At 53.9% G+C, this 17145-nt stretch overlaps 8 protein-coding genes across 8 annotated transcripts; 4 read left to right on the forward strand and 4 right to left on the reverse strand.

Annotated features, from left to right (window-relative positions):
- Positions 1 to 257: 257 nt before the first annotated feature.
- Positions 258 to 2289, forward strand: J4E86_006971 (uncharacterized protein; the record flags this gene model as incomplete). The annotated part of the gene is made up of 2 exons (XM_051447493.1): positions 258 to 1471; positions 1542 to 2289. 2 exons carry the CDS (start codon positions 258 to 260, stop codon positions 2287 to 2289), a joined length of 1962 nt encoding a protein of 653 aa, XP_051301091.1.
- Positions 2290 to 4366: 2077 nt separating this feature from the next.
- On the reverse strand, positions 4367 to 5179 carry J4E86_006972 (uncharacterized protein; the record flags this gene model as incomplete). The annotated part of the gene is made up of 1 exon (XM_051447494.1): positions 4367 to 5179. The coding sequence occupies one exon, from the start codon at positions 5177 to 5179 to the stop codon at positions 4367 to 4369; it is 813 nt and encodes a 270-aa protein (XP_051301092.1).
- A 622-nt stretch (positions 5180 to 5801) lies between these two features.
- J4E86_006973 (uncharacterized protein) lies at positions 5802 to 6986 on the reverse strand (the record flags this gene model as incomplete). Its single annotated transcript, XM_051447495.1, has 3 exons — positions 5802 to 6079; positions 6144 to 6278; positions 6353 to 6986. The coding sequence occupies 3 exons, from the start codon at positions 6984 to 6986 to the stop codon at positions 5802 to 5804; spliced, it is 1047 nt and encodes a 348-aa protein (XP_051301093.1).
- Positions 6987 to 8492: 1506 nt separating this feature from the next.
- On the forward strand, positions 8493 to 9397 carry J4E86_006974 (uncharacterized protein; the record flags this gene model as incomplete). Its single annotated transcript, XM_051447496.1, has 2 exons — positions 8493 to 8512; positions 8980 to 9397. 2 exons carry the CDS (start codon positions 8493 to 8495, stop codon positions 9395 to 9397), a joined length of 438 nt encoding a protein of 145 aa, XP_051301094.1.
- A 263-nt stretch (positions 9398 to 9660) lies between these two features.
- Positions 9661 to 10536, reverse strand: J4E86_006975 (uncharacterized protein; the record flags this gene model as incomplete). Its single annotated transcript, XM_051447497.1, has 2 exons — positions 9661 to 10237; positions 10286 to 10536. The coding sequence occupies 2 exons, from the start codon at positions 10534 to 10536 to the stop codon at positions 9661 to 9663; spliced, it is 828 nt and encodes a 275-aa protein (XP_051301095.1).
- Positions 10537 to 10882: 346 nt separating this feature from the next.
- Positions 10883 to 12678, forward strand: J4E86_006976 (uncharacterized protein; the record flags this gene model as incomplete). The annotated part of the gene is made up of 3 exons (XM_051447498.1): positions 10883 to 11114; positions 11166 to 11851; positions 11899 to 12678. 3 exons carry the CDS (start codon positions 10883 to 10885, stop codon positions 12676 to 12678), a joined length of 1698 nt encoding a protein of 565 aa, XP_051301096.1.
- Positions 12679 to 13859: 1181 nt separating this feature from the next.
- On the forward strand, positions 13860 to 15450 carry J4E86_006977 (uncharacterized protein; the record flags this gene model as incomplete). The annotated part of the gene is made up of 2 exons (XM_051447499.1): positions 13860 to 14519; positions 14599 to 15450. 2 exons carry the CDS (start codon positions 13860 to 13862, stop codon positions 15448 to 15450), a joined length of 1512 nt encoding a protein of 503 aa, XP_051301097.1.
- A 557-nt stretch (positions 15451 to 16007) lies between these two features.
- J4E86_006978 (uncharacterized protein) lies at positions 16008 to 16536 on the reverse strand (the record flags this gene model as incomplete). The annotated part of the gene is made up of 3 exons (XM_051447500.1): positions 16008 to 16020; positions 16071 to 16167; positions 16251 to 16536. 3 exons carry the CDS (start codon positions 16534 to 16536, stop codon positions 16008 to 16010), a joined length of 396 nt encoding a protein of 131 aa, XP_051301098.1.
- Positions 16537 to 17145: the final 609 nt, after the last annotated feature.

The following is a 17145-nucleotide window of genomic DNA, read 5'->3' on the forward strand; positions in this document are numbered from 1 at the left end:
CACAACAAATTCTCCGATTAACGACTTCGTATCACAGTCGCCAAACACGGCTACCTTCCATCGCCTGCAGTACGTGTTTGCTCTCGGCCAGAAATCAACGCCTTCCGCCACGCGATTATTGACTTGAGATATCTAGGACAACTTAGGCATCAATATTCTAATAATTGAATCAACTCAAGTAGTACAATCATCGATCATCGCTATAAAGTCATCTCTTCAGTATACGAGAGCCTCCGCAATCGCGTACCACGCGCATCATGTCATCCAACCTTCTGGCCACGGCGGCGTCGGCGCTCCCCAACGAACTCGCTCTCGTCGTGATCGATCATCTCGAAGGCAACAACAAGGCCTTATGCGCTCTCGCTCGGACATGTCGCGATATGCAAAACCTCGCCGAAGAGCGACTCTACAAGCGAATCGTGCTTCTATCCGTAAAGGACCTCCACGCCATCATCGAAGCCTTCACATCGCGTCCCGAACGCGTCCGCGCCGTACAAACACTCAAGATCTTGTATTCATACAAAGATGACAGTTTAAAAGACAGCGCCGAGATAAGGACGACTTTCAACGAGTGCGTAGCTCGTATGGTCAACCTGAGGGAGTGGCATATTGAGAGCCCGTACGATAACTTTCATTGGGAGAACGATGGTGGAGAGGCTTGGGTCAACGGCGATATGCAACGCTTCCGCCGTGCGCTCGACACAGCTTGCGTGGATGGCCCGATAGAGACGGACAAGATCGCGGCTGAACGGCGCTTGGGGAAGAATCTCGAGCGTACAGTTGGGTTAGGTCTTCTTGAGAACTTGACCATCCATTCGCACGGTACTGCTACCGACTTCTGGAACCTTGACGGGTTCCATTGCCTCTTCCGACACCCCGCACTCAAACACCTTCACGTCTCCTGTGTGGCCTTCCCAGACTCTGAAATCCCAGAGCTCGCGACACATACGAAGAGGACTCCTCTGACCTCGCTTGTTTTTGACGAGTGCGAACTGCGGTCCAAAAGCCTGCTCAGCATCCTTCGCACTCCGGCGCGTCTGAAGTCGTTGACTTTGGGCGAGAATGTCTTCAACATTAACCGGTCAAGGCGGGCTAAGCCGTTATTGAACAAAGACGCAGGCGTATCACTGGAGGCTCTCTCCGCAGTCGCGCACTCGCTGGAAAGCCTTACACATCTAAACCCTGGCTGGCGTCTTGACAAAAGCCCTCAGGTGCTCCGCAGCATACGCCCACCTGGTGATGGTATGCGCGATTTCCACCTTCTGAAGTATCTTGAATGCGACACGAACTCCTTCCTACATCAGGCTATCATCATGAATCGTGATCTGGCGCCCCCTAGCCTGGAAACACTTCGAATCCGTCGGCATTGGGATGTTCCGATCGACTTCTGGGATCAGCCGCCTGACTTTGATCACTACGCCGCTCTGCCATCTCTGGACACACTCGAATTATTGCAATCCTCATACATGTGGTAAGTTCTGATAACAAAGAAAACGTTGTTATTTAAATCATGCGCTGACTATGCCCCGTGTGGCTCCTAGGCTCGACACGGCAAAATCTGAGTACATCTGCGATGAGGAACGTCTTCGCAATCGCCACGCAAAGGCTTTCAAGCTGCACAAGGCTGGCATCAACCTGAAGATGTCGTTGGAACTACACAAAAGCGAAGGCTTGATACCACCGTACCTGCACAAAGAGCGCGTTCCTATTATCGAATGTTTGTACGATGCGAGCATGGAGGGATTCAAAAGTTTCATCAGGAAAGAAGTGACAGATGAAGATGGAGAGACGAGTGAATCGCTTGCGAGAGAAGAGGCTGAAACGGACCAACTAAGCGATGTGGACATCAGCCTGTTAAAGTCGAAGACGCGTCGTCTTACGCTTACCATGAAGCACAGCCTCGTGAACCGCGGCCACCGACTCCCATCATTCAGGGAAATATTCGGCTCAGATGATGGAAGCGAAGAATCGGCCGATAGCGATGAGGATTTCGAGGTCGATGACCTTGACGAGGATGACGATATGGCGCTCGATCTTGAGCTAGACGACGATGTCGTCCAACAGTATATCGACGAAGATGGCAATCCGGTGTTTGACGAAGATGGCAACCCTGTGTTCGAGGACGACGGAGAGCTTTTCACAACCGTGTGGGAGGTGGCTACCGAGGACGAGTATGATAGTGATATGGATGAGGACACGGGTGAGGATGACGACGATGACGAGATGCACGACGCGTTGGAAACCCAGCAACAGCCCGCGAACACCAGCACCAACGACGACGTTGACTAAGAAGTCTTGGGAGAGTGACAGCTGTTTATGTTCGACTTCGGTAGTCTGTATAGCCACAACAGTGTATTCTTGTGTATTCTTGGCTTTAGAGAATAGTTTTAACGATGCATGTATTATCAAAAGTGTTATGCTAATAACCAACAGTAGCGCTATGTGCTCGTGCAACACATACAGCTTCAGATCACAGTCTCTATATAAATCCTCTCTCAAGAATGAACGAACGCCGGGTATTTGAAAAGGTATCGCACCAAATCAGTAGCTAATACACCACTGCAAAAGAAGTCTGCGATAAACGTCAGCCATGACTTCATACTCCCCATCGCCCATTAACTTACCTCCACCAAACCCATCATCGCGCACACCCAAGAGTCTGTGACGAACAGTACGCGTTCTCCCTATTGATACATTAGCACTTCACTCCTAGATGATCTCACACCATTCACGCCCCTCATCCCATTCCTTCCCAATCCGGCAGGTATACCGCCTTCCTCCCCCAAACCTGATTCAAGAACTAAACATACCTCGTCAAATAACTCCCATCCGCCTTCGCCCTCCTCGTTTCCAAAAGTGGCGGCACAAACGGTAGTGCAAGAGCCGAGACTACGTAACTTGTTGCTAGAGTGGCTTTGAGGCGGTAGTGTGGGTCGCGTGGGAGATGGCGGGTGGAGTATGTGCGGAGGTGGGAGAGGGCGTGTGTTGAGATTGCCATTTTGTGTGCCGGTATGTGGAAAGAAGCAAGGAAGATGGTATATGAAGTTTCGATCTGGATTAATGGTTGTGCCTTTGTATCGTCGTTGCGGTCGTGATTATAGATGCTCGCGTGTGACCAGCCCTACGGAAGATGATCTCGGAATGTGGGGCCAGGAAGGTTCGGTGGTGTCAGCGCGTGTGGGGTCCTGGTTGCGTCGGTAATTCTGTACTCTGCTTTATAAACCTCTTCAAAGCAAGTCAAGACAGGTAGAAAAATGATAGCATGGGGGCGTCGGAGGGTATTAATACGTTTCAAGATGGCTGCCTAGGACGTCTGCCCTGAGGCCATTGAGCAAGGGGTGAACGAACGGTCCTTCGCACTACGGCCGCGGCTGACTTGCACGTGGAGATGAGCGACGTATGCAGGCGGAGTCAAATGTCACCATTTTTGTGGGCTGCGGTTAGGGCTGCCTTGACGCTAGGAAGCGTTTCCGTTGCTTATATCTTGCTTTGAAAGCGTCTCTTGCGGATTCGGCTTATCAAAGCGCAAAGTGTACATACTGAGAGCATTGGTAAAACGGGCCTGAAGTGATCGTTGAATGTGTTCGCGTAGATTCTCTATTCATCTTTCTGCCACATTTCTTCAGGCGTGCATTCGCGAGGATGCCTCAGGATCTTGGCGATCCGGGTCACACCACCCTCGCGCGAGTACGCGCGAGCCGCCGCCTTTTCGCGGTAGATGCTTTTACCGGGGTGCAGAAAGAGTCCTTCTTGGCGACAAACGGCGCATTGGTGAGCAGTTGGTCACGACATCTTTGCTCGCAGTCACGAATCGGCGGTTTTCGCGGACCGGGTGGCTGTCAGCAGGAACGACCAGATGCTGATTGGTGGATGGCGTAGCACTGGCCTTGCGCAACCTCGCTGCGACTTCTCTTTCTGTGACCACGCAACGTCACGATGATTGGCAACACTTGTGGCTCTCTTGCCCTGACCGGCCTGGATAGGTCGCATCTACAGCTTCTTCAATGCTTCGTCTGCAACTCCTTGTCGGTCTTTTACGCGACTACCAATTTCTTTCGCCTGGTAGACAACGAGAATGTCGGCATCGATGACTGTGATCATCATTGCAGTGTCTCTAGGCATCATCGTGGTAAGCTGATGTATACTGCAGTCTCATACAAGCCATCACCCTCATGTTTTCCATGATCTTAAATTTAATACTACAAATTTGCATTGTCTTCGAGAAAAGCTCTCGGAAGCCATGTTGAGAGAAAAACTATCTGAACTTAATCGCTATTCAAGCTACTTCAGCTCACCCGGCTCGAAAAAAAGAAGAAGAAAAAGCGACCATAGCGCGGGCTTACACGTCCTCAACTACCACACCACCCTAATTATTCCTCCTCCCATTACGATCAAAGTTGAAAAACTGGCGTCCACCACCACCTCCTCCACCGCCAGCACGACGCGAACTACCACCACCACCACCATAAGCCTGCTGAGGAGCATAACGCTGCTGCGGCCTATACCCTTCATCCTCTGAATCCGATTCATCTTCATAGTAGCCCTGCGGACCAGAAGGTTGTTGACGACGAGAACCTCCATAGTCAACCATACGGCCAGGACCTCCACCATGACCATACTGTCCACCGGCACGCGGGTCTTCGTATCCAGCTCCATACCGCGGATCTTGGGCACCACCGCGGGTGTAATCTCGATCGTCCATGTAGCGCTGTTGGCCGTAGCTAGGCTGTTCTTGGGCGCGGCTAGTGCCAGCAGTGCGTGACTGTCTGAATGGGTTGTCTGCGCGTGAGAGACCGGAGAACATGAGGCCACGGCCACTACTACCACGGGGAGCGTGTTCTTGAGTAACACCGCCACCGCCCATGCCGCTCATAGGTCCGCCGCCGCCACCACGGCTGCCGGCGTAGTCACCGAAGGGCTCGTGGTGCTCTTGGTACTGTTGGCCTTCTGGACGTGAAGAATCGAAAGTCGAAGAGAAAGAGTAGCCGCCTTGACGCGGGGTTCCGCCGCCCATAGGACCACCACCGCCGCCGCGACCCATCATAGGAGGGGGACCACCTCCCATCATGCCTTCCATACCGCCGAAGGGGCCACCGCCCATGCCACCCATTGGACCGCCGAAGGGGCCGCCCATGCCGCCGAAGAAGTCGTCGCCGCCTGAGTTACCGAAAGGATTCATCTTGTGGGGTGTTGTAGGAGCGTAGGATTGTAGTTGTGAGTGGGTGAGTTGTGGGTGTGGATGAGGAGGGCTTAGGAGAAGATGAGGTCCCTGTGATATAGTCAGCGGGCGCGGGGTGAAAGTGTCTTGCTATCGAGTTTGACATAGAGAGTGAACATGCTGATGTTTGCAGTGTGTGCGGATGTTGTTGGTGATGGAATGGTCGAGTCGTAGCGGGAAGAAAATGGGAGGGGTGAAAGTATAGCTTGCGTGGATGCAGACGACACTGCTATCATTAGAAGGCTTAGGAGCGTATGAACAGGTCAGATTAGTAGGTGCCTATTTGGTCTCGCCATCTTCCACCTCTCTCAAACACCCTGTAAGTCCAATCACCACAGCATCAAAACACCTCAAAGGTAGAAAAACAAATGGTGAAGAAGTCTTTTATTCACTCTCCATCCTCCTTTACTATATCTCCATATGTAACTAAAAAAGGGTATATACATTGTTAGTGTGGTAAGTAATGTAAAAAAACGGACCAGCCTTTATAATTCTTGCGCTTTTTGCAACCAACCTCAATCGGCTATGTACTGTTCACTGTGTGTTTGTTTGTTGTTCTTCGTGTTGCGTCATGATGAGGCGTTTAGCTGAAGAACTTGAGGGCGCGCCTGAACCTGTTGCCACCGCGGTTGCCCTGGCCGCCGAAGCCGCCCTGGCCCTGGTTTTGGCGACCGTTGCCCTGACCCTGACCTTGACCTTGACCGTTCTGACCTTGGCCCTGGTTCTGCTGGCCCTGACCCTGGTTCTGTCCTTGACCCTGACCCTGCTGGCCCTGGCCTTGGCCTTGGTTGCCGTTGTTCTGGTTGCCACCGTTGTTGCCGTTACCAGCGTTGGGAGCTTGAGTAGCGTCAGGAATAAGAGCTGAGAGAAACATTAGCATGGACTCCATGAAGGTAAAGACGTGACGGATGAGAAAGCAACGCACCGGAAATGGCACTGGCACCCTCATTGCCACCCGCAGCACCAGCAGCCTGGTTCGCCGCGATAGCAGCAGGAAGATCCTTCTTGTTTTGCAGAATTTGTGCAGAGATACCCTCAAGTGTCTGAGCAGTGTCGACAGCTAGCGGCAGTGAGTATGGATACAGGATAGGGCAGACGCTTTCTAATGATGATGATAGAAAATGTGGAACTTACCAGAGGCAGCCTCGTCGGTGCGACCTTGTCCGTCAGTTTGCTGGACGGCGAAGCATCCACCAAAGGGACCGGCGATAGCGTTGTTGCGGCATCGGATAGTGCAGATGTTTCCAGTAGAAGCACCGAGGCAGTTGAAGTTGTCGGGCATCTGGACGTTGATGACAAAGTCCTTCTCCTTGGCCTGGGAGAGACCGAAAGAACCAGGGATGTTGTTGGACACCTTCAGGGGGGTGAAGGTGGTGACGGCGTTGCTAGTCTCGTCCATGTCGCACTCGAATGGACCGGCGCCATCAGCGTTGACTTGGTGGATGGTGACAGCCAGCATGGAGCCGCCAGAAACCTGGGCCATACGGCCAGCAGCAAGCTCGTTCTCGGTCTGCTCGCCGATGTCGATGTTACCAGCGATCTCAGTCCTTCCGCAGGCGTTGACGATGTTCTGCTTGATCTCCGAGTCGCGGATGATGGTAGCATCCTGCTGGCAAGGAGAGATGGTTGTGCAGTTGCGAGCAATAGCAGGATCAACCAAGAAACCTTGACTCTCACCGGAGTCTCCAACGGCAGCCAAGATAGCGGCGTGCGAGTGCACGGTGGTGAAGAGAGCGGCAAGCGCAACGGAAGAGGCAGCGAAGTACATAGTGATTGGAGTTAAAATAAAGTTGGCGCTCAGCGCTGAGAATAGAATAGAATGTGGAGTAAAGAAGGACTAGCGTCGAGCTGTGAAGAAGTGAAGACCGTTGATGGAGATAGATTACCAGCAGTGGAACGGATGGTAATCTATATACCATCCTCCATGACCAGTCGAACCACCACATCGTGAAATCCCTTACTCGACATCCATGGTGGTGTCCACTTGCATGAGACGTGCTTCGGTATAGGTCAAGGGTTTGGTGTATGGTCGTGCTGGCCTAGGCGCCTGAGTAGAGACTTGGCAATGAAAGAGTGGAGTACGGAATACCGCCAAGTAAGGAATAAGCACCCTGGGTAGACTTCGCAGGAGCTTGTGGTGCCTCCTTGAAGGGAACACCTAGCCTGTCATGGACGTAGAGGCGTTGTGGTGAGGCTGCTCCACAGGCTTCAAACTTCGAGAACCTGGACCAGATCATGCCCTCCGTCACTTAGCGCTCATTGAACCAACAATTCAGCCTCCGTTTTGCCGTAGTACGCTAGCGATGAGGCGTGGGAGGTTTCGACGACCGTAAAGTCAAGTTTCGAATCAGAACGTCGCACGCCACATGCAAACACGACGGCTTGGCACAGTGCCATGCCGTATGTCCGGCTCAATTCCGGAAACTATGCTCGTGCGAAGGAACAGCAGATGGTGAGTGGCGCTCCCATGAAATGCGAAGAGCCTCGGGATGTTGGTGTTTCGAGATCAGGCGCCCGTTAAAGTGGACCTTCCCGTTACATGGCTGTGGGGCCACCCGTTGGAGCAGGAACGCCGCGCTTTCGGCAGATAGGCTCACAGTCTCTCGCGTAGAGTCGCCTGTTGGTCGCTGTCGACAATGCCTAAGCAAAGGGGCTCGATGTCGCGATAGCGCAGACGCAGGAATTGCACCTGTCATCTCCGCACTCCTGAGGCATTCCTGTCGCGCATCATGCCGGACTTCCGGACTCAACGATGCAGCGAGCAGTGTAGTAAGCGATCGTGTTGTGGAGGCAATGGTTGTGAGCATTGCTTCTTCTTCGATGGTATCGCTGCCATCCTCCCGAAGTGTTGCACCTTCTCTTCAAAGTGAGGTTGGCTGCAGCCATGACACTCCTGGGCTCAAACTTCCACCATGCAGCAAGTCCACTTCTCCGAGATGGCTTGAAGGTACTGCTGTAACGCTCATCCATCTCGAGATAGCGCATTGTCTGAGGTCATTGGTTTTGGAACGAGAGCATCTTTTGTGTTAAGTCTTGTGGCTTCGGAAGCCCTTTCGTCTTACCAAGTGACAGACTCGACGGAGAGAGACTAAAAGGCATAGCTCGCCGCCGCGGATCACAGGTTCCTGCGTGTTTAATAGCAATGGCCGTTGACAAATTCCATTGCGGGCCTGCCTAGTATTTCCTGGAATGACAAGGTGCTCTGAGTATCATGAACAGTAATGCTATTATTGAGACATACTGTCAGTGCAAATCAAATGGCGCGTGCGTCGTCATGTCCCTGTTGGAGATAGTGTAAGTCACGATAATATCTCAGAGAGATTCTGGGCCAAGCCTGGTACCATTGCGACCAGTAGTGAAAAGGTCGTGTAATAGAGAAGGTTGACTTGTAGCAGTCAATTGTTCTTCCCCGCGGCGGCGAGTCCTTGTCTAATCGCCGAACAATCGCCGGCAGCCTTACAACAATCAGACCACTTTCATCATCCATCGCTCAGAAAACTTGCGAGCTGTCGCAAAGCCGCCACAAGCTTCCACACACACCAATTCCCTTCTCAGACCGATAATACACAGTCCATCATGAACACAGTAAGCTCCATGCGTACTTCCCACCCCATCGTTAGTACTAACAGTCGAACAGGTCAAATCAGTATAGTACGTCACACCTCTCGCAGACACCCACAAGTCCACCCACCCCATACATGCCGCACCCCAACACCATCCCACCAAAAGCTCCAATGAACCCACCCTAACACTTCCCACAGCTATGGCTGGGCAACCCTAATAGTCGCAGGCGGCGGCGCCTACTTCTTCGCCAAACGCAGCATAAACGCAGACCGCGCCGCAAAAGCCGAAGCCGATCGCCAAAAACGCATTCGCCTCTATGAACTCGAGCACGGCTTACAAAACTCCGCTCCTACCACCACACCACTGAACCCAACCGCGAAACCAGGATCTACACAGGCGGCGCCGCAGAGCGTGACGAGCGAGGTGGGCAGGCTGAGAGCGGAGGGAGGAGGGAATGGGGGTATGGGTGGCGAGGGCAACCCCAGTATGCAGGCGAGTCAGGATCCGGCGCCGACGAGACATGCGCCTGAGAGTGAGGGGCAGAGGGTCGGCGAGAAGAGCAAGTATGAGGCTCCGGAGGTGTATCGGAGTCGGAAGGGGGATCGGTTCTCATGAGTTAGGATAAGAGGGTTGACGATGCAACGGACGGATGAATCACACATTAGAGTGAGTTCACGTAGATACGAGGCATCAATGGCGTTATGGCATGGAAGATTCCACTCTTTGTATTATCGTACACCAGCAGGTTGGCGACTCCAATGCCCCAGCTCCAAGCTATGCTAAATTAAATGAATCACCCAAAACGCCCACGCGATATATCAGGGTATAAAGCGATGTGTTGCCGTCCCACGTCACTGTACATCATACGCTATGAGAATTTACTGCGCAAACATGCCGCTCCTGCTGTCTCTCCGCTTCTCGTACAGCCATTTGCTGTTCAGTCCGACACTCGCTTTGCCAGTAGAGGGCGTAGGGGTGCCCGGTGCCGTCATGCTGCTTGAGCTGTCACCGAACAAGCTACTGCTCATCGAACTGCCACCATAGCTCAACCGCTTCGTCGCAGAAGACCCGCTCATTGATCTCTGGAAGTTTCCTCCATTGTTTGGTGAAAACGGTGAGCCCGAGCCAGACCTTCCGAAGTTTGGCGACCCGGAGCCGAATTCTTGATTGCTGAAGCTGTTACTGCGCGGCGTTGATCGCTGGTATCGGGGAGGCGTGACATAGTTCGGCGATGCGAAGGCAGAGCCTGGCGATTGGGGCGCCTGGACGCCAGCTTTCAGGCCCATGGAGGCGCGCTGTGAGGGCGTGAGAGGTATGTCGGCAATCTCATCGGGGTAGTAGCGACGGATGAGAGGGAGGAACGCGATGACGATATTGGCGGCGAATACGATGCGGACGAGAAGGACGGCCCATGCGCTGTAGGGAACAGCTTTTACGACAGCGTTGATCGGTGTTCTGGTGCATATTAGCATGATCCACGATGACATTTCGTGAGGAACATACGCAGCGTATTCCAGTAGCTTCACCTTCTCAGTGACTCTAGTACCATATACTGAGAGAAACAGGAAGCCTGCATTCAGGACGATGGCCCTGACGTTGCGCTCATCAAACGTGGTAGCGTACTGGCGGCGCGCAATCTCGTCAAACTTGGGATGTCGCCAGGAGCCATTGGGAGTGTATGGCTGTTCTGTCTGGGCAGATGGTGTCGCGGCCTTTTGCGGAGTCGCAGGCTGCGCGTATCGGGCTACCGACATGTTGTGTGAAGCTTTTAGCTACTCGCGTTGATTGTTTGTTTGGCCGAAAGGGAGTCGCAAGAGATGGGCTGGCTCGCGTGTCGGACTACACTTTCACTGATGCTGCTGGGTTAGTAGTTAGTCTCGGATAGCGTCGCGCGGCTACAGGCACATTCTGTCTGCCACAGGGTGCCGCGATGGTGAAGGTCAGAGTGGTTGTACAGCAACCATGTTTTGCCAAGGGCGATCGGAGGACGGACATGCGAGCCGACAGGGGTCCCTTCACTAGCGGACCAATTCACCCCCGCCGTCATCCCGCAGCTGCCAGCCAACCCTCCAACTTCACTTCACTCATGCGACTTCAGCCATGGCGGGAACTCTAGAGCAGCTTGATCAGACTATCGGGGAGGTCCTCGCGGGCTGGAACTTCGTCAGCACCCTCATCGCCTTCACCATCGTCGGCTTCCTGGCCTGGGTCATCTACGACAGCGCCGATGCCGACACACACCCGCTGCTGCTCGCCAGACAGGCAGTAGCTTCGTATGTCAGGCAGCCGGGAGAGTCTGCTGTCTTCCGCTCTCCCGAAACTCCTCATGGCTGTATGAGCACCCCACCATATGTTTGCAGCCGTTCCAGCTAACATGCAGCAGATCCTCTCCGCACCGGTCTTGCCGTACGACCCCCGGGCGCTCCCATGTACTCGGCCGGCAAAGATGGAGATCTTCGCGATATCTGGCGACGTGTCACGGGCGAGATCCCTCTCGAGAAGGGCGCAAAGTCTAGCGGCACTGCAAACATCATGACGGTCTTCGGAAAGGAAGGCGTTACCGAGCACAAGGTGGAAGACGTTACCAAGGAGATTGCTATTCTCGGGAAGCATCTACAAGATCGCGGTGCTAAGAGAGTGGCCATCTACCTCCCCAACAGCCTCGAGTTCCTCTCTGCACTCTTTGCCGGTGCCTTCTTCGACTTCACGCCTATCTTGGTCCCATACAACCAACCACACGAGACCCTTGCCGAACTCCTCCTTCAAACGAAAGCCGATGCCCTCATCGCCGAGGCAGGCTCTGTACCTCTTGCTGAACTCAGTCAGGGCGTGTCCGGCCTGCGCTCCATCGTCTGGACTGTGGAGAAGACAAGCAGGCACATGGACTGGAGCGAGGTACCCGAAGGCATCGGTGGAAAGATCGATGTTGCTGTTTGGCACGAGCTTGTACAGGAACAGAAGAATGCCACTATACCACTGCCGTCGAATCCCGGCAAGCCTCGGAACGTTGTCTTCCTCTGGCAAGAAGCCGTTGGAAAGCCGGCAGAGGTTGTCGAATTCACGCAACAGGTACGTAAACCTACCATGTTGACATATGCACGTACTGATGGGAACAGAATCTGACTGCCGCCGTTGGTGCACTTGTCACGTCCCTCCCTGCCGCCCACCGTCTTAATGCCTCGGATACGTTCCTTCCCGCAGACGCCTTTACACATTCCTACTGTCTGTGCCTGACGCTGGTTGCTCTGTTTTCTCACGCGACGGTTGTCATCCAGTCCGTTGCCGGTCCGGGTGTCGATCTGGAACTGGCAACACGCTCCATCGCTCCTACGGTCACAGTGGTCTCAGCTGAAACAGCTGCGAAGCTTCACAACACCACCAAGACATCCGTAACGGGTGGCCCCCAGAAGTTGGCTCATTACCTCGAGACGCGCATGTTGACTGCTGGCCGCCTGCCTACCGACAATCTCCTCACAAAGCTCAATGCGCCCAAGAGGGCGGCTGTCGGCACAACACCTGGAAAGCTGCGCTTGGTCTTTGTGTCTGAACGACAAGGCCTGAACACACCACCACTTAGCTCAGAGGACCTCTCCGATCTACGCATCTTCACCAAGGCGCGTGTCGTATACGCTTTGACCACAGCCAAGGTAGCGGGAGCCGTTGCGCAAACCAACATCTACGATTACCGGAGGGAGACAGCATCGAACAAGCACAGCCACTTCGGTGTGCCCCTCAGCTGCGTGGAGATCAAGTTGAAAGATACACCACATCTCAAGACAACAGACGAGCAGACCGCAGGCGAGCTAGTCGTCACTGGCTCATCGGTTGTGGGTGGTGAGGTCCACCTAGGCGTGAATGCGACCATCCGAGAGGACCATACTTTGGCGTATGTGTAGCTAGCGCATTGAGCAAAACGCGATGAACTTGAACGTACTTGCCTTCACGAAGCTTCTTCCAAATGACCCCCATTCAATCTGCCGCTCGAGGCTCTTGACATGTGTTCAGCTCAATGACACTTCTCGTATGCACGAGATTACGCGACTGACCCATGAATCCAGGCCAGCTTGTGCAGTAGTCGGCAGCGACGTGCATGCGCCCCAAGTACCGAGACACACTGGTTTTCCCCTCCTCCACAAAGCTCGTCAAACGCTTGCACTCTTAGTAGGTACTACGATACACTATATCACTCTCTTCGTATTGATTAGAGCCGTCACATATATGTGTATCTGTGGAGGAGACATCGTACCTATCGCGTCGCGTGGGGATCACCCTCTCTGGGGTAATTTCAGCCGAAGCGCTACCGAGCGGCGCCTTCGCTAAGACCGAACCGACTGGGGTGCTTATCTGCACCTGCACCACCGTCGAATGACAGCCGGCCCCATCTAGCAACGGTCGCATTTCCCAAGGACCGAGACCTTGGGTACAGCCGCTAACCATCATGACAAGCTGTGTGAGTGGCTGTTTGTCGAGCAAAAGGCTGCGAGGAAAGGCTCAAGGCGTTCGTCTAGTCCAGCTGAGTCTCGATCCATGTCTCTAGACGAAGTGTTGACATGGTCGGCTCGTGGCGCTTATCTTATCGTCGCCTTGCCAGAGATATAGACGTAACGTCAATCCTGGGCGCCCGCTGTTCGGAGATCTGCACTGAGACTGTGCGTGCTGCTAGAGGATAAGAAGGCGCCTGTGTCCGTCGCGCGGAAAGACCCTCAAGGATAAAAGGTCCTCCCATCTTTACAGCCCTTCCACGTTCTTGGTGGCTGGCACGGTAGGCTTCAGGATGCCGTTGATCGAGAAGCCGCATTGGACGCTCAGGGTTGAGCAACCCAAGAGCACGTTTGCGGAAGGCAATGCGCGATGGTAGGTCCGAATTGGAAACGGAGATGCGCGATGATGGATTTTTCGTACTGACTGATGGTATATAGGACGAACAAAGATCTTGACCCTGTTCCGAGGCATGGCAGGAAGTGGGGTGTAACGAGCTTCATCTCGTATTGGGTGTCGGATGCATTCAAGTATGTTCTCTCCATCTTTATCAAACTTCAACAAATGTGAGATACTAACAGTACTCCAGCGCCGCAACATGGCAATTCGCATCGAGTATCATCGCAATCGGTACATCCACCACTTTCCCATCAAATACAATCTGGATAAACTAACACCACCACAAGGCCTCACATGGCGCGAATCCCTCGGCATAGTCGCCCTGGCCTTCTTCATAATCTCCTTCGTCATCGCCCTAAACGGCGCAATCGGCGTCCTCCACCACGTCCCCTTCCCCGTCATCGCCCGCGCCTCCTGGGGTTTCTGGGGCTCCTACATCGCCATCGTCTCGCGCGCCATCCTCGCCATCTTCTGGTTCGCCATCCAAAACATGAACGGCGCGAATTCCGTGCGCGTCATGATCGGCGCCATCTGGCCCTCTTTCCTCACACTGGAGAACGGTATCCCTGAGAGCCAAGGCATCGATACAGCGACCATGATCAGTTTCTTCATCTTCTGGCTCGGTAGTGTACCGTTTCTGGTTATGCATCCTAATGAGTTGAGGTGGCTATTTATGGCTAAGAGTATCATTGTGCCGATTGCGTGGATTGCGATTTTGATCTGGGCGTTCGTGAGCACGGATGGGGGAGGTGAGATGTGGAATCAGAAGGCTACGTTGACGGGGAGTGCGTATTCGTGGGGGTTCTTGTCGAGTTTGACGAGTGTTATTGGGAATTATGCTACGTTGTCTGTGAATCAGGTAAGTTCTCTTAACACTCCATGGAATCCGTTACGAACTTCCGCCTGGAGATCTGTTACCATGCTAATGATAACTACAGTCCGACTTCTCCCGCTACTCCCGCGTCTCGGTAAAATGGCAATGCATCTACGTGCCCTTCCTACCCATAGTCTTCACCTTCATCGCCTTCATCGGTGTAGCCGCCACCTCCGCCGGCGCCGTCAAATACGGTACTCTGGACTGGGACCCCATGGCCCTCATCGCGCACTGGGACAACCGCGCCGCCCGTTTCTTCGCCGCCTTCTCCTTCGCCCTCGCCGCTCTCGGCGTCAACATCTCCGCCAACTCGCTCTCCGCTGCCAACGACCTAACCGCCCTGTTCCCCCGCTACGTCAACATCCGCCGCGGCCAGCTTCTCTGCGCGGTTCTCTGCTGGGCGCTTGTTCCCTGGAAGATTCTCGCATCCGCGGGTAGCTTTCTCAACTTCATGGCTGCTTATGCGATTTTCCTGGGTCCGATCGCGGCGATTATGGTTGTCGACTTTTGGGTTGTGCATCGTGGGAAGTATGATACTTTGGCGCTGTACCAATATCATGGCATCTACAAGTACACCGCCGGTTGCAACTGGCGCGCTATTGTCGCTTTTCTCGTTGGCGTTGCACCGAATATGCCGGGGTTCATTCAATCTATCAATCCGGCTATTGATGCTGGTGTCGGTGCTCGGCCGTACAGCTTTGGTTGGTTACTAGGGTTCACGGCGACGGCACTGGTGTATGGGCTGTTGGAGATGGTTGTTGCGCCGCCGAAGGAGACGTTTATCGATAGGGCGGTGTATCCGGATGAGATTTATGACGAGGCGGGTGTGGTGGATGAGGGGATTAGTGTGGGGAGTGGAGAGCAGGGAAGCGCGGAGAAGACGGGGTGGAAGGCGAAGATGACGAGGATGTTGTAGTTGGGAACATGAGTTCTTGAAAATCCAGTCTTGGGGAGATTACGTCTGGTTTGCCGAAGATATATATTAGAGTTGTGAGATACATACTATCGCCCTTCAACACGTCCCTTTTCCAAGCAGATGCAAAGTCAGCTTACTTCGACATGTAAATGGTATTCAATTGATTATGATGAGGATATGCAAAGGGAAAGAGCGTTACTTCGTCTACGGCATTACACTGATACGACCCTTTATGTCATAGTCTAAAATGAGCTTCCAGCCAAGAGATTCAGGACACAAACACCTCAAATCCCTCCCCTTTATCAACTCACAACCCCACAGCAACACCCACCCCCAACCCCACAAGCGCAACCAAACTCCCCATCCCCACCGTCACCCTCCCCTTTGCTCCACTTCCCGCATCCCCATCCCCATCCCCACTCACAACCGCACTCGCAGCATTAACCTGCAACCCATACGCCGTCGTCGTAACCAAACTTCCACTCACCGTCGTCGTAACAACACTCGTCGCCGTCGTACTAGCCTCACACCCGCTCCAGCTGGTCCAGGGCGCAGAACTACTCCAGGGTCCTGCTGTCCAGCCGGGCCAGTCAGAGGGTGGGCATGCACTGCCGTCCCACCATGCGGTCCAGGGGCCTGATCGCCAGTCTGAACGTGTCGACCAGTCGCTGTAGGGACCGAAGTTGGAGGAGCCCCAGGGGCCGGGACCGTCTGGGCCTAGGGGGATGGGTTAGTAGAGGTTCGGGTCGTTTGGGAAGGGGATGGGGTATGAGGGAGGGATTGGAATATGGGTGTCTTACCTCCCCAGTGTCTTCCCGGTCCTCCAGGGCCATGAGGTCCGCCTGGTCCCCAGGGTCCTTGGCCCGGTCCGTAACTACCGGTTGGCCAGGGCGCGGCGGTCAGAGTCGATGGGATCTTTCCGGCTGAGAGGAGGGATTCATAAATCGAAGACCATTTTCCTGGGTCGGAGGATGCCCATGGTGGACCGGAACCATACCACGGATCCGTTGATGTAGGAGCTGGCGTGATGCTCTGACCGAGGATAGGCGCGATGAGCGCTGTGATGGTTGCGAAGGTGAACTTCATGGTGGTATAGGCGTCGTGGTATTCGTGTCTGTGTCCGGAGGACCGTTGTTGTTATGTCGTGTAGACGTAATAACAGCAGTATGCAGTAACCGACTCAGTGCAACGATACCCAGCCCTGTCAGTGTCGGTCGTGCTTGTGTGCCTGTGTATCCTTAACTCCAGAAAAAACGTTGCCCACACGCGAACACCGCAGCATACAAATACCCTCAGACACGACATACGCGGCCCACCCGTTCATTGGACGCCATCATAGCTTACCTGCTACTCCGTCATAGAAACGCGTCCGGAGGGGGCCCGCGAGGCTCAGCTGAGCGTTAGTCCACCTTACGCTGAATGGTAAAGAAGCGTAGGATCAGAGATGACAAGCAACAACGCTTACAAGCTTACGCGTCCGCAAGCCTATACACGTACTGTCTCGGCAGCTGGACAGGTTTCCCGAGAAAGCGTCATTGGCATGGTGGTGATGCAGGGTCAGGCTTTCAGCCTTGTGGCATGCCGTAGCGAAGCGTGGTGGAGTTCGCAAACAGGCGATCAAAGCTTGACGATGAACTTGCATTGGTCGAACATGGATAAGGCAATAGGTGATTGGTTAGATGGCGTATATCGAAA

Source organism: Alternaria arbusti (genome assembly GCF_024043155.1).
Source record: "Alternaria arbusti strain BMP 1465 chromosome Unknown scaffold_9, whole genome shotgun sequence".
Classification (NCBI taxonomy): Eukaryota; Fungi; Ascomycota; class Dothideomycetes; order Pleosporales; family Pleosporaceae; genus Alternaria; species Alternaria arbusti.